Here is a 22619-nt window from a genome sequence, read left to right on the forward strand (position 1 = left end):
CTGAGCTCAAGGTTAAAAAAGTCTTCTCCTCAGCCTTATTAACAGCAGAGAACCAGCCTTCAATGTCAACACCCGGCAGGCAGCCCATGTCCCAGCAGCTTCTGATCCTGCCACACACAAACCTGAGCTCCACCACGGCCAGAGCCAGCACAAAGCTGATGTCCTGCACACCGGGCCAGAGGCAGAGCCATGGCAGTGCTGCTGGGAGCCAGCACACCCAGAGCCTGGCGAGGGATGGAAGGCACTGGCAGGGCTGGCATCCAGTGTGCTCAAATCCAGAGCAGGTAAACCTTGAAAGGATTTTGCCTATGCTGGTTTGGCCCCTCCACCTTCCCAGCTGCTGCAGCTCAGTCAGGGAAGCTAAAAATACTTTACTTTCTAAAAATCCCTTTTCCATGCGAGGCGGAGCTGTGGTTACCACAGAGATGGCACCACGCAATCCCCACAGATCACTCCACATCACCGTGGCCGCACAGAGCTCCCAGATAACCTGCTGGTGAGGATGAGATCACTGCAGCCAGGCTCAGTCCGCGGTCAGCACGGCTGCCAGAGCTGCCCAGGAGGGGCTGGTGACCTCAGCCAGGACTGCCAGCCTGGCCCCTGACAGCACCGCCACGGGGAGGAGACACAAACACCCACAGAAACCACTGCCTTGCATTCCACAGTACCCCATAAAGCATCGTTTGGGCACCAATCATTCACATGCGACCTTGCTTATGTACAATTAATCCTGATGGACGGGACTACTCTTAAGAACTCATTCCATTTTCTATCTTACCATCAAACAGCGATTCTTCAAAGCCAGGAACACTGCAGGCACACAGCCTTCCTGACACCGCCAACAAATCCAACAAGTCATGGTGTTCCTCATGATGCAAAGCTGAGCCTGCTTTGAATCTTTCAGAGTCCAAGAAGAAAATGTCATTGGTATGTTTCAGAAAGATTCATCCTATTTTAGTACAAGGGATTGAAAATTACAGTTCTATTGCTCTACTGATATGTGATCAGCAGGAAAAATGCTAAGAGAAAGGATGGTACAGTGTAAAAATGAGGACATGTACGAAAGAAGATACCTAGACAAAAAGAGGGAAAAAAATATACCTGCATAAAGGATTTAACAAAAAATCATCCCAGATTAATACATTCTCTGCACAACCTTGCAGGAAGCTTGATATTCCAACCATCCGTAAGAGATATTAAAAGATCAGGCAACAGGGTGGTTTTGAAATAAGAAACCACCAAATTTCCCAAGAACATCCTTAGCATAAAAAGCAAATGAATACAAAGTCAAACCACCCTCCTCAAACCCACGGCCCTCAGCAGCTGAGTGCTAGATATCCCAGGTCAGATCCCTCTACATGTCCTCACACAGCTGGTGACAGACACGCTCCATCCAAGCCCTGAATTCTAGAGAAGAAAGAATATTACCTCCATTTACTGGACCTGGCTTTAATAAACTCATTGATTTCAAAAGACTCTTAATCAGTCCAGTTTTAAGGATGTACATCAGTAGCAAGAGTGGCAATAATTGCAATTAATTTCTCCAGCTTAAAAAGCTTACTGTACATTTCCTCATCCAGAGGAAAAAGGGGGAAAATATGCAATCAATCAATCAATCAATCACATTATGAATTTCTGAGAAGTCCAGATACATGAGATACTCCATGGACAGGAAAAAAGGCAATTTTCCCTTTGCCTTTAGCTGGTCAGCATTGCCAAACACAGGAGCAACAGAGGAGGCCCCTGTGCTGAGCACAGGGCTGGAGCCCCTCGGCTCTGCAGCCAGACTGGGAGAGTTGGGGCCTAAAGGGGCTCCCAGAGAGCTGGAGAGGGACAGGCCCTGGAATGTCAGGGCGGTGGGAATGGCCCCCCACTCCCAGAGGGTAGATTTAGGTTGGGTATTTAGGAGAAATCCTTCCCTGGCAGGGTGCCCAGCGCAGCTGTGGCTGCCCCTGGATCCCTGGAAGCACCCAGGGCCAGGCTGGACACTGGGGCTGGAGCACCTGGGACAGTGGGAGGGGTCCCTGCCATGGCAGGGGTGGAGCCATATGAGCTTCGAGGTCACTTCCACCCCAAGCCGTCTGTGACTCTGTGACTGCACACAACGGTGCGAGTCAGTCTGACACAGTGAAGCAGGGTCACAGCTGCTCGCTGCTCCCCAGGATCTGTGCCCTGTGCACAGGAGAACAGGTGACACCCTCACACAGGGCACACCTGCCGGTATCGTTCCTTCCCTTGCTTTCCCAATGGTTCCCACACTGCCCACAGAACAGTGCCACCAATCCCAACAGATGGAGAGCCAAGGCTGTCATAAACTCAACAGCCAGAACCAGTCATTAAGTCCATACTTAACGGACATCTTCAAATTCATCTTCAAATTCAACTCCAAATTCATCTCACACATGATACCAACTAACAGGAGTTTTCTGCAGATTCTAAAAATCCAGCAGCTTTGTTTCTGTAAGGTTCTCATTCTTGAATAATTTAAAACAGGCAGTGTCTCTCTCTCTCTCTCTCTGTGTCTCTTTCTCTCCTCCCCCCGCCCATTTTGCATTCCTGTCAGTACATACAAACATTCTGCAATAGCTTTCAGAGTTCAAAAGGAACCACAACATCACAGCTGGCCTCTGATAAATTTCACCTACATTCCCATACACTGTCTGTAGAAGTTTTAAATTAAATATTTCTATTCTCAGCAGATTAGACTGGTGAGAGAAAGCAGATGCCAGGAGAGCTGGAAGCATCATTAACCCCAAGGGCTCCTGCAATGCCTGGGAGCTAATTAGGTGAGATAAGAATGAAGATGATGCACGAAGCAACCCACAGGCTCTGCTGCAAATCAAGCGAACACTGAAGAGCAAAGCCTGTCTGCTGGCACACCTGAAATCGAGCTTAGCCCCCAAACACATGAATAAAACATGCTGGCCAGGCATCTGAGAGACAGGCACGTCGGGAGCACTGGGAACAGCCAGCAGCACCAGTGGAATCTGCTCTTCCCTTCATCAGCACGGAGAAAGCTTCTCAGTGGGAGCTCCCCAGGGCTGTGTGCTCGAAAGGCACAGCACAGTCACCTGTCCAACGCCCACAGCAGAGCCTCGGTGCGAGCTCTGCTCCCATCCCTCCCTCACTGCCATGGAAATCTGCATCCTAAGGACGGGGCTTGGCAAGAGTTCCAGACAGCTGCACCCGCTTGGCTTGTGCCACCTTGGCGGTTGTGCTTTGACCACGCGTGATGCCACGGGAAAATAAAAGGATCCACTTGCAAAGCACGGCCCTGATCTGAGTTTGCCAAGCTCCACGGAGAAGGGAGAAGCCAGAGGAAGGCTGGAAGAGGAAAAAAGCAGCCATCAGGTCGTGTCCAAACCGAGCGGATGAATACAAGCTTTGAACGAAGGAGGCTGTCTCCAGCCCAACAAAACGCTGCTGCACAAAGTGCGCCCCAAACACACACCCCTGGCCACAAAGCCTTTACCTCTGGCTCTGAATAATTTCACTGCACAATTCACCTCGTAAGATGCAGCATGTCCCACATGCTGCTGCTGAAACCATTTTCCAAAGAAGGATTTATCAGAATTTCAGCCCTTTGGCACAAAACAACCTTTATGGAAGATGAAAAAAACCCCGAAATTGCTGGTTTTATCCTGCTAGGTATCTCCCTGCACTGAAAACTCTTGTATTACATTACAGAAGGAAAAAAAGCTCCACTGTAAGAGTTAGTAAACACTGCACCTGTCACTAAAACCCAGACTTCTGGTTACTCTTTCCATCTCTGTTTTACCTAAGAGGCACATATTTGTTTCTATCATTACAACCTCAACCTGAAGATACAGTGCTCTCAGTTTATATATATCCATGCACAATACTTGATGAAGGCAAACAAAATACAATAAAAATATTGCACTGGAGTGTAAAACTTGGTTTATCAATTTTCAAAAAGTTATCCAAGGAGATGGCTCAAGGAAAAAAAATTCAAATCCAGTAACACTTTCAGGCAGCTGTTAACTGCAGTCACAGCATTCATGCTTGAGGATCAGCTGGAAATCCACGTTATTTGCACTGTAACACAGAACATCATGAGAGAGGCTCCCAAGGAGCGTGGGAATGGAATGGCAGAGTTTGAAACACACGTGGCCAGTCCTTTACAGCCAGCGACGCAGCAACATCATTTTCACACAATCACTTTTCCAGCAGTTACTACAATTTAAGAAGAAAAAGTAATTTCAGTGAGTTTCTGGAAAAAAAAAAGCATATTAATCCCTAACACATAAAGGTCTCATCAAAACCTTAAAAGATTTGCTAAGCACAGTTATTAATAGTTTGCCTGTCTGCTTTGATTACATTTGACATAGTTTCCATATGGAAACTTAAACGAAATTTCATCAAGAGCTTTACTTTGTTTAAAACATCAATCCATCTAATGTAATAAATATTTGCAGATATAGGAAAACATCACCTTTGTGGGTTATCCTTATAAAGAAGAGTGAGAGAATTCACACACAGCTTCACTCCAATGCTTCCTACTTCCTTCCTGAATAATACACACCTTATCCTCCAACCCAGTCCTCAGTTGTTCCACTTTGAATACAGCTATTTTGGCATCACTGCTTGTATTTGTGGAAAATCTTAATTGTTTTCTTTGCACCAAGAGGCTTGTGGGGTCAATGAAGTTACTTACATAGATAAACTCTATAAAATCTCCCATCAAAAAACCCCCAAAAACCAACAGAGCTGATAAACCAGTAGGAACAGATGCTACAGATACTAGTTCCACCATTTTTCCATTCCTGTCTTCCCTGGTACACAATTACAGTTTTTGTGTGATATTTAATGAAAACTCACTAATTTATGCAAGAAATAGAAGCAGCCACATCAAGGTCAAAACTTGGATAAATAATTTCACATCATCTTCATTAAGACTGTCATCACAAGTTCACGTCCAGCACTCCAAGTACCCAGTTACAATGCTCTCAGGAATCAGCCAGGTGAGCACCTGGAGCCCTGTCTGGAGACACCCTCAGGTGAGGCCAGACCCCCCAAACCCAGCCCTGGCACACAAGTGGCAGTGCCACACGAGCACTCGCAGGGCCGTGCCCAGGGGTGCAGCACATTCTCCTTCCTTCCTTCCACCCACTGCTGGGAATGCAACCAGAAACATGGAACACCTGCATCTCCTGCCTCTGGCCAGCCTCGGGACACAGAAACATGGAACACCTGCATCTCCTGCCTCTGGCCAGCCTTGGCACACACAAACATGGAACACCTGCATCTCCTGCCTCTGGCCAGCCTCGGGACACACAAACATGGAACACCTGCATCTCCTGCCTCTGGCCAGCCTCGGGACACAGAAACATGGAACACCTGCATCTCCTGCCTCTGGCCAGCCTTGGCACACACAAACATGGAACACCTGCATCTCCTGCCTCTGGCCAGCCTCGGGACACACAAACATGGAACACCTGCATCTCCTGCCTCTGGCCAGCCTCGGGACACAGAAACATGGAACACCTGCATCTCCTGCCTCTGGCCAGCCTTGGCACACACAAACATGGAACACCTGCATCTCCTGCCTCTGGCCAGCCTCGGGACACAGCCAGCTGCTCAGCTGGGACATTCAGCAGCACTAAAACAATGAACACCAGGTTCAACACGTGAGGAAAAGCCATGAATTGACAAGTGTACTTCAACCTTTCTGCTCACTAAATATATAAAGATGTGACGGTTCCTCTCCCTGACAGGTAGGAAGGACTGACATCAGTACAAGAGAAACACATTGCTGCAACATATCAACTAATAACAATCATTCTAAAGGAAGAATACAGCAATTGTGCTTGGGGTTTTTACTTTTAGCTTTTCATCAGGTTTAAAAACTAGCAGAGTACTAAACTTGGTTTATCATGAAAATAACATATTCTGTTTAACAAATTAAAAAAGGTCCATTCTAGACATGCTAGTCCTAAACATTGTTGAACTACCAAAATTCACAGTTACTTGGTAAAAATCCAGGAACTGGCATGTTTTCATTTCCCTGTTATCTGCCGTGCTCCAAAGGAGCAGCAGAGCTCTGGGCTCACATTGTGCTCACAGGCACAGCCACTCACAGAGGCTGCTCTCACAAACCCAACGCTGGGAACGTCTGTGCTCAGTTTAAAAAAAGAACAGCAAAAAAGAAAGCTAAAAGAAAACCCAGTTATGGATGTCAAGCAGAGCTTCTTGTGGCTAGAGATTTCAGGGGGCCTTGGCAAGCAAGGATGGCAGATATATTTCAAAAATATTCAATTAAACAAAATGAGGTACAACAGAAATTGCACAGAAATCCTTTTTTTAAGGCCAAATCTGACGCTGCTGTGTTTGCAAAGAACACTCAAAGAAGTAAACAAGATGCAGCGATAAATTCCAGCGAAGGTCTGAAGCACTGCTCAATGACAGCAGGCCAGTTTTGCTCCCCGCCTTGGTTTGTGCTCTGCAGTTTACCAGAGGAGCAAATGTCAGGCAGTCTGGAGAGTGGACACTTCAGAGAACTGTGTCCCTCAATTTTCAGCACACCTGCTGGGCCAAGCCCCATCACAGCCATTTCCAGAGTGCCACGAGGAACACCGGCTTTTCCAGAACGGTTCTTGCCATCCTTCACTTGCACAGCCAACCCAGCTGTGTGCTGATCTCCTCTGCAGAGTGTGCCCAGCACCGAGCAGCCTCTCGGGTACTGAGCTACCCAGCAGCACAGGAGCTAAGGGGGGAACCAATTAAACAACTAATCAATCAATGTGCCAAACAAACCACGTGCGGAACACGGCCACTTCGCTGATGGTGCAGCATTCCCTGAAGCATCTCACCTCTATTCCTACCTACACGATTGAAGCAAACGCAGCCTCTGATGAGAAGGAGCAGCAGAGCTGTGGGGCAGGCTGTCCAAAGCCAGCCCACACTCCCAGCAGCAGCTCTGCTCACACAGCAGCCCCTGCTTGTCAGGCGTCCCAGGCATTTCAATCATCTCTGTTAATGCCACCTCCTTTGGCATTTGCTTTCTGTTTTTCCACAAGGTAAGATACTTGCTATACTCCAGGTTCTGTATCAGGCACTGAATTTTAGGGAGGTTTAAAAGCCAGATTGTTTTCCCATATTGAGACCTTGTCTTCTCAGTACACACTATCATTTACAATGTGTTTATACTGCCAATTGTACTTAGGGCTCTCCAGGCACCATAACGTTAATTAATCATAAATACCACCTGAGCTCAGTTCACCTGTTGCTCCTGTTTGAGATACCTAAACAGCCAATACATCTTGCTATATATGAGATTTCTGTATATACATACAGAAGTGTTTATGCAACATGGCTTTAGACACAAGAACTTCATTTTTTATCCATCTTTGAGGCACAGGTAATGATAAAAGGAGGAGAAAGGTACAAGATAGACAGAAGGGAGAACACTGCTCCAAGAAAACTCACTACCATGGAGCCTGGGTTACCCTTCCAAACCTAGGAGAGGATTAAAAGGACCAAGGAGATTTACTACCTCTCTAATAACTCATTTCAAGCACAGTTCACTGGGGCAATATTTACTGCAACCTGTTCACATCACTTTTCCTTCAAGTTCATTATCAGAAATCAGTTCCTTTCAAAATACATTAAAAAAAAAAAATCACGCAACTAAAATCCCCAAACAAAACAATTAAAACACCACCACCACAAAAAAAAAAAAAACAACAACAAAACCAACAAACCAGTGAACAAACAAAGAAACAAAAAAGCCCATCACACAAGCAACTAACTGCATTTCTAAAGCCTGGAGAGCAGTGCAGCACAGAACTGCACACACAACACTCAAACCTGCATCTGCCCTGAGACACTGAACTGAGTGCCTTGGGAAGAATGCAGCTTGTACTCTCTCTTCTCAAACATCTATTTCCAAAATGCATTGAAGAATGCCATTTGAATTCATGGTTACTTGAATTATTTGGAAAAAGCACCCATTTGTCTCCCATGGCAAGTCACCGCTATCGCTTAGAGACACACAGAAAAGTCAATTTAAGTAAATCCCCCAATTCCAGATGGGGTTTTAGCAAATCCACCTACTGTATTTTCACATTATGATATGAATGATTTGCTTATGCTCTACAGAAGAAACACTTGCACAATTCCACATATATTTTACAGAACATAGGATTATACTTACAGTGATGTACCTCAGGTTGGGCACACAACAGAAAGGGATACACTGCCCTGAAACATCAGGCAAACAGCCCTGGAAGGCTGTGGGCCCCTTTCCTCTACCAGCACAGACACCATATACCTCCCTATTCTTTACCTTAAAACAGGTACTTGAAGGAAAAATACCCATTTTAGGCAAGAAGAAGCATGAAAAATGGAACAGAACACATGAAATAGTCTAATAACCGGTCTTTGTCAATGTCACATTTCAGAAACACTGGAAATGTCTACTTTAACAAACAACTATGTAAGTTTCCCAACTTTTTTTATATGGCCATTTAATCAGAACTTCCATTTTCTTAAAGCTTTTAGGTTCACAGATTTAATTAAGAGGTTTTGGAAGAAGTGCTGTGAAGTCAAAGTAAGAATTTCAGTTCTGCCAAGATCTCAGGAAAACACCTCGTATTTTTCAATTAATTAAAATACTACTGAACCTTCTGGAAAAGCTGAGCAGCTGCAGGTATGTCCCTCTAGGACAGTGTGATACACAGAGGTGACAGCATGTGCACATTTCATGCAAACAAAGTTAAAGCGCTGTCTAATATACCTTCCAATCCTCAACAAGAGCTCTGAGGACCTCTAAGGGACATGACCCAAGCATTTCCAGATTCCTCAGCAAAGCCAGCTTTTCACTGAAGCTGAGATTCACCATGGGCTTATTCTTGGATTTGGAACAAAAACAGTAACAACCTTCCTGCTGAGTATGAGGCTACATAACATTCACTTTTAGCTGTCTGAGGGTTTGGGAGTTTGGGGATTCGCTGAGGTTTTCTCTTGGCTGGGTTTTGTTTGCCGTTTTTTAAAACAACTGTCTCTTATGCAGGATATACATTAATATTTCAGTATTTGAGCGACATCCCAGGGAGATGGCTGTGATTCTGGACAAGAGCCCTGTCCATCCTCTCCTGCTCCAGTCCTTGTTCCCGTTTCTGGATCACACTGCAGAGGCGAACCTAAGTCACAAACCATTCAAAACCGAGCAGCGTGTTTGTGGTGCGTGGCACAGATGGGGCTCTCCACTTCCAGGACACGACCCTGCACAGGCTTTCAGGATAAACCCATGCCCACCGCCTCGAGCAGCAGGGGAGACTGAGACTCCTCCAATAAAGAGCTCACACGGCTGCAAAGCTGCTTTCTGTTGGCGGAGAGGGGACGGGGAGATGGAGAGACAACACGGCCGATAACCCATAACCACGGCCGCAAGAGCCGCCACCAGCCCCACCTCCGTGCGCTGTCCCTGCTGGCAGGGACTGTCCCCGCTCGCTGCCCACGAACCACCCGCGAGCCCCGGCTGCACCGCCCGGTGCCCGCCGGAGCTCCCGGGCCCGGGGAGAGCCCCGAGGGGACAGCACAGCCCCGGGGAGAGCCCCGAGGGGACAGCACAGCCCCGGGGAGAGAGCACAGCCCCGGGGAGAGCCACCCCGGCAGGGAGAGCCCGGCCCCGGGCAGGAGCGCCGAGCCAGCGGGAGGCAGTAGTACACCTCACCTGTGGGATCAGGCCTGGAGCTCCCGGCTCGGGCAGGAGGGGACAGCCAGCGGGAGGCAGTAAGTACCCCTGTGGGATCAGGCCTGCAGCTCCCGGCTCGGGCAGGAGGGGACAGTCCCGGCTCGGGCAGGAGGGGACAGCCAGCGGGAGGCAGTAAGTACCCCTGTGGGATCAGGCCTGCAGCTCCCGGCTCGGGCAGGAGGGGACAGTCCCGGCTCGGGCAGGAGGGGACAGCCAGCGGGAGGCAGTAAGTACCCCTGTGGGATCAGGCCTGGAGCTCATGGCTCCGGCCCTGCCCTGCGGCCGGGGAGGCGGCACTGCCCCGCAGCGCGGCGGGCGAGCCCGGTCCCGCCGAGCCCCCGGGCCCGGACAGCTCCACGGGGCTGGCAGAAGCTCGGGCTGTGCCGGGTGAGTCACTCCAAAGTAAACGGCAGGTCTCTGTGCTGAACGCGACATGGGGATTGAACAGAAACGTAAATCCAGAGGAATGCTTTCTTTTTACTTTCTGTCCTATTACGTCTTTTCCCAGCCCTCAGCACAGTTGTTTAGATCAACATACTTCAGGTAAAAACCGGCAATGCTGCAAGCACAGGAGTAGGTAAAAAAGAAACATAGAACCATAGCAGTTTCTCTGCTTTGGAATCACTTCCCAGCACGTTCCTCTGCTGCAGCTTCATTTTGGGGTAAATTCCGCATTAGCTGCCAGTAAACCCTGTGGATCCACTGCCCGTAAATGGTCCCAGGCACTTGGAACCTTCTTCCGGCTCTTTCCCACTTCTGAAGTAACTGGGAACAGCGCATTTATTTGCTACTGAAATGTCAACTGAAAAGCAAACAAACAAAACCCGTCAGAGCTGCAAGCCTGACTTGGAGATTCCAGTTCCCACACAACAAGAGAGCCTGAGGAAGCTTTCCCAATATTTAGAGGCTTTATAAGCTGACAGACATGCATGGTTTTCCTCCAATTTTTAGGAAAACATGCACACGTTCCAGTTCCTGGACCAGTCACTCCACAAAGCATCTGGAAATGGTCTACATCCATAACAGAAATGCAGATAAAAAGGGAATGAGGATTTGCCACAAGATGTTGGACAAAGAAGTATGCTGTCACCCCTAGCAAGTGCTGGAAGGCAATGGGCAATGGCATCAGCAACAAAGATAAAACCAAGGAAAAAATGTAAAATGTCTGGCAACAGAGTCATAGACTGTGCTGGAGTTTTGGAGGTCCACTCCCTGCCCCAGCAGCGTCCCAAGAGCCAGGGCTCAGGGCCCTGTGCACATGGCTCCCCAGTACCCCCAGCGATGGAGGTGCCACAGCTCTGCCATCTCCCTATGGACCTTTCCTGCACTGTTCCGAATGCAGCAGTTTCTACCCTTATCTGTTTAACGTGCGCTTGCGTTATACAACACTCAATGTTCACACAAGTTCATTACTTTTAAGAGCCACAAGCAAGTCTTGCACTGAAATTCACCTACTTATCAAGGATGTCTCCCTTCACCTGGCTGATACAGTTGTGTCTTCCTCCATCCTGGGAGACAACTTTCTGTTCCCATACCTCAGTGACACTGCAATGCTACTAACAGCCTACAAGGACAAGCAGATACACACAACATTCATATAATTTACAAAAAAGTGGGAAAGGAACTACACATCTTTTTTTTCTGAGATAAGTAAAAGGCGCACAATGGTCATAAATAAATACTTTAATATTTAGTAAGGACAGCTGAAAAAGGTTTTTTTCCTTTTTGCTAAAAGGCTGTCCCACAAGACAAATGAGAACCAGCTTCGGAGTCTGGTGAGCAGTGGAGCCAGGATCAAGCCTGTCCTCCCAGCCCAGAAAAACAACATTGCCAGTTCATGAAAATAAACTTGTTTCAGCAGAAGACTTTTGGGTCACATCCAGTTCTCTGAAGTGTGTGGGTTGGTCCTATCATACAGTCCCACCCAGTTCTTGACTTCTTCATGTGCCTGGCAGCATTTGAAGTTAAAAATAAATATAATAAATACCCAAACAGTTTTTCAATTTCTTCCTCCAATAAAAAGCACAATAGGAATTGTAGACCAAAACTTTCACTTTGAACAGACGGTTTTTAAAAACATTTTGAATGGTCAGGTCAGGGACACAAAGAGCCAATGCTTTTGTCAAAGGGAACTTTCTTTGTGCAAATCTGCTGCAGTGCTAGACCCAATGACAGCTGTCAGCCCAAGAGTGCACAGAAAGGTCTTCTCTGCCCAGAGTGTGAGAAAAGCACAAATTCTGTCCTTAAATAAAAATTCTGAAGTAATTAAAACAGAGCCAACACTAGCTGATGGCACTTGATGAGTACAGATTTTCAAGTGATTTTTGTACCATTTTATATTCACTTGACACACAGAGTTCAGCACACAGTTTTGAGCTGTTCCTAAAGGAAAACTAGTTTTGCTTTTCCAAAAGGATTAGTAAAGCCTCTAAATTTAGAGAGTTTGCCACACCAGGAAAACAAAAAGCTTCAAAACAAGCTCCCAGCACATCACTTTAAAAGCTTTAATGAAAGAATTCAGAATTAGGTCATGCTCCCAAAGCCTGTGTGGCTCTACTGTTCCCCCACTGCAGTGCCCACAGTGCCACCAGCCCCGCAGAGGTGCTCCAAAGAGCCCAGCCATTAACATGCAGAACCTTGCCAGCACACTCAAGCATCCCAAGACAACTGAAAACAAATTTCTTTTCAAGAATGCAGTGGAAAATGGGAAGCGAGGAGTGAACATGTAGAGGCAGCTCCACCTCAGGCGAGGTACAACAAACAGGTTTGGATCCTGCGCGTTCCCATGGCACCCAGAGGCTGTGATGAGGCCTCGCACCAAGGGTGAACGTTCTAGAGAAGGTGACGTGCCCCACATCCTGTAAACAGCGTCTGCCAGCCTCACCAGAGCACAGCCTCACACGGAGAGCTCTCCCTGCTTCTGCTCACTCCCATAACCAGAGAGCTGCTTTTGCTTTGAGCTTGTGCAAGCCAAAGAAGGCTCACACAGCTCAGATTGTCTGCGCCTCTGTTTGGCCAGGAGCTTCTCCAGCAACCCAGGGTGGTGCGTGCCCACACAGGCTGCGCTGCAGTCCACAAGAGGCGTTCCTCTGCCTTTCCTGAGCTAAAGCTGAAGGAACAAGCCACTGCTGTGGCTCTCTTCCATGGCCCACACACTCCAGCTCCCCGTTTGCACACCTGCTCCAGCTGCAGAGCCATGCTCGCTGCCATCACAGCCCTCCACTGCTCTAGCTCAACATCAGAACCTGCAGAGCATCCTTCCAAAATGCTCCCCTCAACATCAGAACCTGCAGAGCATCCTTCCAAAACGCTCCCCTCAACATCAGAACCTGCAGAGCATCCTTCCAAAACGCTCCCCTCAACATCAGAACCTGCAGAGCATCCTTCCAAAACGCTCCCCTCAACATCAGAACCTGCAGAGCATCCTTCCAAAACGCTCCCCTCCTGGGCAGGAGAGCCAAGACGCCGTGTCCGCAGCCTGTCCCAGGCACGGGGACCTGCTGCCACCTGCTCTGGGTCACACAGGATGCTCGTGCCTGAATGCAAACTGAGCCCAGATCTCCAGAGCCTAGCCCAGCATTCCCACCACTAACCACCCTCCTCCTGGAGCACCCCTTTTGCCCTGAAGGCAGCTATTTCTTTCTCCAGGCTGTTTTGAGGGTCGGACAGTCCAAGGCAGTTGCTGCACAACACAGGCACACAGTCACTGTCTGAACTGTGGTGGCTGCTGGTCTCCCATGCTGTGATCTGCAGTCCAACACCATGGGTTCCAAATTGGAGCCTAATTTAACGAGACGTTTTGTGTTGCAAGGGAAAACCTCCAAACCACCTCATTCCAGCACCATTCCAGACTGTCCCTGGGCATGTCTAAGAGGAACAGTGCATGGCTTCCAGATGCAAATCGGCCCAAATGAACCCGTTTTCCTTCTGGCTTTCAGAGACTGAGCACAAGCAGGACATGAGCCAATGCTCAGTGGCTCTGGAGCTGTCAGTGGCCTGCAAGGAGCAGGCCAGCCCAGGGCACACATGGCCCAGAGCTGGCCAGCTGACTGCAGCCTCCAGCACGGATGCAGGGAGCAGGCAGAGGCAAAAACACGTGTTTGCCTTAGGAAAAAGCTTGTGTGTGAGAGATCAGCATTTCTGCTCCTTTAGCCACACGTTCTCCAAAAGCTCTGGCTGAGCAGAGCCCCTGGCCGGCCTCTGCCCAGGGCAGGCACCCCAAATCACCCATTGCCTTCTTTCCGGCTCTGCTGCAATTCTGTGTGACATTAAAGCCTCTCCCGACTGCAGCTTCTGGATGTGAAATGCATTAGAAAGGAAACCAAGGTGAAACCAGGGAAAAGAAGAAGACACAAAAGAGGCAGGGACAGCAGGCAAGGAATATAGGAGGAGAGCTTTTCACCAGCTTGGGAAACAGCCCAAGAAAAGATCAGAAGCTGTTTTAGTGCAGACAAACCAAAACCTGAAGGGAAGATCCTTGCAGTGACAAGCACAAGCGAAAGGAAAGCTCCCCATGCCGCCCCCTGGCACCTGTACCCACACCCTGAGCCTGAAGCACAGCCCAGAGGGCTCACCTGGCTGCAGGTAATAAACACCCAGGTGTCAGGGACATCACACCAAGAGCTGCTGCAACACACCCCAAGGTACCACCAGGGAACAAAACCCGGGACAACTCCACAGGGTAACTGCTCTCCTTAGCTTCAATGTTCTGCTTTCAAGGATATCATCTGTTACAGCTGACTGACTCATGAAGATGAGTGCTTAACAACTTGAAGACATTAATGAAAACCATCAATTATATCTGACTTCAAATATCATATAAGAACAATGAACACTTTTGTTTGCTTCAAAACATGCTTTAACTTCAAGTTTTGCCAATAACAGGAAAAGCGCTAGAAATTAAAGTGATTAAATAAAATATTTACATTTTAAAATTATGTTATACTATGTTATGTTATATTATGTTTACTAATACTGATAGTGGTGCTAAGAGTGTTGAGTAACTACTACACACCATTGGAAGAAAAGAAGCCAAAGTAACATTTTACTTTTAATACTCACTCTTCCCCAGAATGATGATTATTGTGCTTAATGTGGCCTACTCCACATTAGGAAAAATAACATTTTTACATGGAAATTTCAGCAAGGGCAGATGCCACTTCAGTAATAAAGATGCTGAAAGGATGCTAAAGGTCTCTGACAGGTCATTCAAGCAGCCACTGAAGTCACAAGGTCCTATTTTCCCATGACCACCTCCTGTTCACCATAAAGAAAGTGAAAGACGGTTAGAGAATATGAAATAAAGTATTAACCTGCACTAACACAGATGCATTTGGGGAGCTTCCACATACTAAAAGCACACAACTGCCTTGCAGTGACACCTGGCTGCCTTTTTCCCTTTTTTTCCCCCATTTTAAGGTAAGAGTTTAGGAGCAGAGGACAAGGCAAAGCGGCAGCCAAAGCGGCTGATCCTCCGCAGGGTGGTGGCAGAGACACCTTGCAGAGCACACCTCACCCAGTTTGCCTTCCGAGGCAGGGCAGCCGCTGCATTTCCCCTGCCCACGGGGCTGCCAGGGCACGGCCTGCCCACGGCGGAGGGCAGACCGGGCTCAGCCCGGTGGGATCCATCCCCTCGGCAGCAGGGAAAACACAGAGTGTGCTCGGGGCAGCCACGCTCACCTTCCCACAAAAACACACATCAAACACACTCCTCCTTCAGTGACTCACTTCAAATCACAAACCAGGAGTAAGGAAGAGCTTTCCGAAGGAGGTGAGTACACACGGTACCAGAAAGGGACATCTGAGGTAAAAGGAGAAACACATTCATGGGGGTAGAATATATAAACAGTATGACTAAATAAGTAATAGAAAAGGGGAAAGAGAGAAATAGTAAGTAAAAGCCAGATCAGCTTTTTATGTAAATCATAAAATCTGAGGGCTTGACTCATATTCTGTGTCTTTGAAGTCAAATTTTGTGGTAGAAAAATTGATGATGAGAACTTTGAAACAGGAACAAAACCCTTAAAATATGCCCTAGTGCTTGTCCAAGCTAAAAAACTGAGACCTCTGTGTAAAGCTTTCTTCCTATGGTATCCTACCCACATTGCACAATTTCATTTTCAAATATGAAATAAAATAGGAACTAAGTCCTTTTAGAACCTCACATTGATACACTGATGATTTGTGGAAGACTGACAAGCTGCAAAACGCCAACTCTACTGCTATAAAACTACATTGAAAGAAAGGTGTAATTATAATGTGCTTTGCCACTATTACCTCCTGGTGTTCCACGTGCTCGTGTTGTCAGTGATAACACTTAATCAAAAGGGAAAAAAAAGATAGTCTAGAAGATAAACCTCTGAGCGTCTTTCTTAAGAAGATTAGACACTGTACCAACTCTTAATGGAAACTCTCTTGCTCAGAAAATTGTCAAACTATCTGCTAAAAAGAAAAAAGTGCTGGATTTTCCACCCAAAATCCCTCCCACCGCATCTAAAGGGCACCCAAAGCCAGGGCTGTACCTCAAAGTTCACCTCCTGCACAGGGAGTTTCGAAGAGAGTGAAACAAGATAACCTCCTAGAAAACAACATAAACACGAGTATGGCAGAAACTGAAAGAAAAACACTTGAGAGGCTGCCACAGAAAACCAAACAAACAGAAGGCAGCAACAACATTTAAAAAATTAACAAGGCCACTCCCACAACAAAAAAAACCCAGAAAGCAGACATCAAAACAATCAGAAACTAGAAAGCAGAGTGTAGAGACAGAGAAAGGGAAGCAGGAGATTACTTATTTCTACAGTTCCCATCATAGAGAACACTGAAAAATACTTTTCTGTTGGCCTTCTTTGTTATTGCTCCAAAAGTACATGGCCCTCAAATGCAAGTCTGAGCCGTGAGCACCCAGTTTTGCAGCAAAGAGAGCAAGACAAGAACCCCCCAAGTCTGGGGCCCTTGTGAGCCAGCAGAGTGCTCAGTGCCAGGCTCAGCCCTGCCAGAGGCACCCGGGCACAGCCCCCCAGACCGGGCAGCACGGCGAGGAGCACGGAGCCAGGGCAGGGCCCCCTCCCCATCAGCCTCTCCCTCTGCTCAGCCCTGCTGCTCCTGCCCTCACCGGGCCAGAGCAGCCTGGGGAGCCCTCCAGCCTCCAGCCAGCCCAGCCCACCCGGGGAACAGAGACATCCCACAGAAACACCACCCTCACCTGGGGCATCCCACAGAAACACCACCCTCACCTGGGGCGTCCCACAGAAACACCACCCTCACCTGGGGCGTCCCACAGAAACACCACCCTCACCTGGGGCGTCCCACAGAAACACCACCCTCACCTGGGGCGTCCCACAGAAACATCACCCTCACCTGGGGCACCCCACAGAAACACCACCCTCACCTGGGGCATCCCACAGAAACACCACCCTCACCCGGCCAGAGCAGCCACCCGGGTTCCCCAGTGCCTCCAGCCAGCCCAGCTCACACCTGGGGAATGCCCCAAACTGCGGCATCCCACAGAAACACCACCCTTACCTGGGGCACCCCACAGAAACACCACCCTCACCTGGGGCACCCCACAGAAACATCACCCTCACCTGGGAGAAACACCACCCTCACCTGGGGCACCCCACAGAAACACCACCCTCACCTGGGGCATCCCACAGAAACAACACCCTCACCTGGGGCATCCCACAGAAACACCACCCTCACCTGGGGCGTCCCACAGAAACACCACCCTCACCTGGGGCGTCCCACAGAAACACCACCCTCACCTGGGGCACCCCACAGAAACACCACCCTCACCTGGGGCATCCCACAGAAACACCACCCTCACCTGGGAGAAACATCACCCTCACCTGGGGTGTCCCACAGAAACACCACCCTCACCCGGCCAGAGCAGCCACCCAGGCTCCCCAGGGCCTCCCTGCCAGCCCAGCTCACACCTGGGGAACAGAAACATCCCACAGAAACATCACCCTCACCTGGGGCATCACACAGAAACACCACCCTCACCTGGGGCACCCCACAGAAACACCACCCTCACCTGCTGGGCCAGTCTCATCTTCCACTCCAGCTAGCACCAACGCTGCCCCACCCGACCCTGAGGGGTCAGCAGTGGAATAACGAGTTTCTTGTAAAAAGTCACAATGAATCAAACTCCACCTTTCACTCAACCTCACAGCTCTGGTTTGAAGGGAGGGCGCCTCGAATTGCAACATGCTGCTCTTGATGCTTATTTAGAAATCAAAACCAAACAAATACATTTCCCATCCTGAAACATTTGAAACGTTCCACAAAATTCAAATAATTATTCATTGGGGAAAGAAAAAAAAACCTAAAAAGAAAGCCAAAAAACCTTTTATAGTTATCAGCAGCTAAATACACAGATGTCCAATACCAAAACAAACCCACACCCACTGCTTCAGAATCAAAAAATTAGGATCAGACATGATAAAGAGGGACTACACTGTGATCACCACCCATCAGAAGGCCAGGCTGTTCTAAAAAATTATTATGGGAACTATTTCTATTTCAAATCCAATTGATAGACTTCAGCTTCTAACAGAAGTAAAGAATACTTCAAGTTCAGAAGTAAAGAATACTTCAAGTTCATACTCAGAATTAAAGAATAAGTTTATTTATAATAATACCACAAACAGGGCTTGAAGCAGGAAGTTCCATCCCTGCTCTCTTTGTGTACTTTAAGCAAAAGGGACACGTTCACCCAAATGTGGATAGGTGAAGGCCACCTTGCAGTGTCAGAGCTCACTGCCCCACCATGGCACTGCCACATGAAGGCCAGTGTTGTACAGGGACAAAGAGGACAGGGGCTCAGGTAGGGCAGTGATGCTGTCAGTCCTTCAGAGTTCTGGGTATCAGCACCATTCAGCAATTCCCTGGCACGCTTCTCCCCTCCTTCTCTTTTAAGCTATTAAAATAACATGTTCTGGTTAATTTTTACCTACCTCGTCATCATTGCACATCTATTCTGACTAAACCTGTCCTGAGAATTTAAGGATTACATACATCCAGTGCATGAAGATGGAAGGGTTTGGCAAGCTCTGACCTGATTTAGGCTCATACACTGCAATTCCAGACAACTGGAACAAATGAACTATTTTCCAACCTGGGGAGAAATGTCAGAACCTGTACAGCTAAGTCTGCTGGGCATCTTGGAAATCCCTTCCCTAAAGACCTGCATGGAGACACTTAACCAACACAGATGGTCAGAGTCACCTGAGACATGTGAAATTCTGTCAGTGCAGACAGAGGAAGCAAAGGAAGCAAGGAATCAGGGAGAGAGAGGATGGGATCACAGGGAGGGACTTTTAAAGATCATCTAATTGCATCCCCTGCCATAGGCAGGGGCATCTGAGGAGGGGGAAAAGAGAAAGAGTGACTCATGGCTAGTGTGAACTCCATCTTTTGTTACTGGGTATACTGTGATAAAGCCAGGAAATTATTCTACAGCAAGAAAAGCATTAAATGCTTAGCTAAACACAAAGGCACCAAAAATCATACACATTCATATTCATGAAATGCACACGTTCATGTAACTTGGAAGAATATTTGAAAATCTAATATGCCATTAATATTTTTAACGAAGCAGCAAAACTGCTAGAGGAATGAAATGAACCCAGCTCAGTCCCTCTTCACTTTGCCATGTTTATTCATGAGCTCCCAGGTCACCACTGCAACAGGTAATTAGTGGATGGGGATGGCTGGCAGGAGCAAACTCATATGTTATCCTGACCTGCTTCTGGCAGCCAGAGAGCAAAAAAAGCGATTTCCCCTCTTTGCAAAAGCACAGGCAGGTCAGCTTTTCCTGATCTAGGAAAGACTGTCCCACCCAGGCCAACCTGCCTGCCAAAGGTATTTTGAGCTATGAAATGCTGATCTCAAGAGCATTTGCACACACAGGCAAACAGTGCTCACACAAAACACACCTGAAGTGCAAACCCAGGGAGACAGGGCAGCCCCGTCAGAGCCATCTGGGTTTGCTGGGTGGGAGGGAGCAGGAGACCCCCCAGCACCAGAGCCCCCTGCCCAGACCCAGCCTGCCCCGGCAGCCTCGCACACACACAGGAGCTCCACGGGAATAACGCTTCCCAGAGGGAGTAACGCTTCCCAGAGGGAACAACGCCTCCCCCAGAGGGAACAACGCTTCCCAGAGGGAACAACGCCTCCCCCAGAGGGCTCTGGCCACTGCAGACAGGAGCCCAGCAAAGCCCAGCAGCAGCCTTGCACACGGGCACCTGCCCCGGAGCTCCACGGGAACAATGCTCCCCAGAGGGAATAACTCTCCCCCAGAGGGAATAATGCCTTCCCCAGAGGGAATAATGCCTTCCCCAGAGGGCTCCGGCCACCGCAGATGCGAGCCCAGCACAGGGCCACAGGAGTGGGTGACTGCAGGGTGCCCGGCCTGGCCACCCCATCTCCAGCACCCCTGCACTGCCCTGCAACAGCACACGCTGTTACCCAGCCTGGAGCTCAGGCTACACCTCACTAACAGTGCAGCGTTAAATTAAAATACATTTCACCCATTGAAATCAGAAATAGAAAACATCAGTTACAGGAATGGGAAGTGGTTTTCCAGCCCAGCTCTGGCACAGTCCATCAAAGCAAGTCCTTGTTCAGGACTGAAACCATTCCAGGTCACAGCAGAGGAACATATTCCTCGACTGCACGGGAAGGGCCCAGCAAGCAGGAGCAGCCGCCGACAGCTCCCACACACAACTCAAGAGCCAAGCCCCCAAACCCAGCTCGTGTCACCTTTCCTGCACCCAAACTGCACTGATGTAACTCCAGAAGCCCGGCAGGCAGCCAGCAGTCCCAGCTCCAACAGCCACATGCCAGGACCACAACCACAGGCGTCCAGAGCAGTCTTTCCATGTCCCACCCTGCAGTGGAACCGACCCAAACAAGGCTGGTTTCGCTGCTGCAGAAAGCTCAGTTGCTGACGGCAAGGCAGTAGCTGGCTAGAGCTGGAGCGTGTTCCCCCCGTACAGCGAACACCGCCCAGCAAGCGCGCCCCAGGAGCACCCGGAGCCCCGAAACCCACCGGGAACGGGCAGGAAAGGGCTGGGTCTGACAGCCGGGGAGCCTGCGGGGGACACGGCCCCGAGTGGGACACTGCCCCGAGCGGGGGACAGCTGGGGAGCCTGCGGGGACACTGCCCCGAGCAGGACACGGCCCCCGAGCGTGGGACACGGCTCACGCCCCTGCCCAGGAGCACGGCGAGTCACACGGCTCATGGACAGCACACAGAGGTGTCACCCCTCGGCTCCAGCCACGGAGGAGGAAAAAGGCAGGAACCACCTGCTGAACACAGCAGCATCACTCACACGCAGAGGCCGCGTATGCCCAAGGCCACAGCCACGGCAATCACTATGAAATGAACATTTCACAACGTTATATTAATACGAAGCGGCACGCCTAAGTGTAAAATTAACTGTGGTAATAACAGTAAAAGTCCATTTAAATTGAAGAAAAGGTGAACTGCATCCTTTGACTGCAGCAGTTACAATCAAAGTCTGAACGCCAGAAAAGCCTTTAAAGTGACGAAAAAGCTAAGTGGACTTTGAAGACAAGACAAAAAAACTCCCTGGGTTAGGGCACCTCGGGGCTCTGCGCATCAGGCTTAGAGCAAAGCCCCTCCTAACACACAGCAAGAACAACACACAGCGCGAGCCTGGACCCAATTCTCTGCCAGGGTGTATTACTTTATAACTAGCAAAGCCCCGGGAGCGCTCCCCTCGCTCTGTGGGACATGTCCGCACTGCTCGGGCACAGACGGGCTTTGCTACCGGCTCCAGCGGCTCTCAGCAGCGCCCGGGGTGCGGGAGCCCAGCGATGGGCAGCAGCATCTGCCTTCACTCAGCACCGAACCGAGCGGAACCGAGCGTTCCTCGCCCCGCTCGCCCGTGCCAGCTGCGGCTCTCGCCTTATCGGCAGGGATGAGAAGCGTTCCGGAGCTCTGCCCCGTCACCGCGCCGAGCAGAAATTCCGCTGCATTTTGGTGCCCCACTGTGCCCGGCGGCGGGCAAGGCGCTTCGGGGTCTCAGCCGCGCCCCGGAGGGCCCGGGCGCTGCGGGCGGTGCCACACGGGACCGCCCCGGGCACGGGGACGCGGCAGCGGCGCCCCCTTCCCCCGGCGCTCTGCGGCCGCGCCGCCGCCCCGCGCTCCGGCAGAGCCGTCCCAGCCCGGGAGGCGCCGGGGCTCGGCCGGACGGGCCCCCAGCGCCGCCGGCACCCGCGCTCAGGGCGGCAGCGGCAGCGCGGGGGGCGGGCGGCGCAGCGACCGGCGGCCCGCGAACCCCCGCTCGCCCCGGTGCCCGCGGTACTTACGTCGTCGAAGAGGGAGCCGACGTTGGCGGTGACCAGGAGCACCCCGGCGCCGGCCGCGGCCGCCTTCCCCGCCATGGCGCGGGCGGAAGCGCGGCCGGGAGCGGCGGCGCTGCGGGGAGCCCGGGGGCGGGCGCGGGGCGCTGCGGCGAGCGGGGCGCCGGGCCCGCCCCGTCAGCGCAGCGAGAGCTCCCGGCGCGGGCAGCCCACGAACATCCGCGCCCTGCGGGGCCGCGGCTCAGCGCTCGCCCGCCGCCGCGCTGCTGCTGCTGCTGCCGGGACGGCTCCCGCCGGCGGAGGCTGGCGCCGGGCCGCGGCGCATGGCAGGGCGGCGGTGCCGGCGGGGCTGCGCGGTGCGGTGCGGGCCGTGCGGGGCTCGGCGGGGCCGGTGGCCGCTGGCCGGGGCGGGTCCGGGCGCTCCGCGGTGCCGCCGCCGCTCCCGGCTGTGCGGGCGGGCGGGCGCGCCGGGCTAGCGCTCTGCGCGCGCGACGTCACCGCCGCCTCGCGCCGCTCTTAAAAGGGCAACGCCACCCGCGGCGGGCGCGCGCACGCCCGGCGGCGCCGTCCC

At 50.5% G+C, this 22619-nt stretch overlaps 1 protein-coding gene across 2 annotated transcripts in view; it reads right to left on the bottom strand.

Annotated features, from left to right (window-relative positions):
• The window catches only part of INPP5A (inositol polyphosphate-5-phosphatase A), a 187334-nt gene extending 165195 nt beyond the window's left edge, over positions 1–22139 (bottom strand). For both annotated transcript variants that reach the window (XM_054276844.1, XM_054276845.1), the window contains exon 1: positions 22055–22139. In XM_054276844.1, the coding sequence (XP_054132819.1) occupies positions 22055–22129 (75 nt within the window). In that variant the 5' untranslated portion in view covers positions 22130–22139. The remainder of the gene's footprint in view (positions 1–22054) is intronic.
• Positions 22140–22619: the final 480 nt, after the last annotated feature.

The sequence above is a fragment of the Melozone crissalis genome, unplaced genomic scaffold (genome assembly GCF_028551555.1).
Source record: "Melozone crissalis strain CALT ecotype California unplaced genomic scaffold, PUWL_Pcris_2 ptg000019l_1, whole genome shotgun sequence".
Taxonomy (NCBI): Eukaryota; Metazoa; Chordata; class Aves; order Passeriformes; family Passerellidae; genus Melozone; species Melozone crissalis.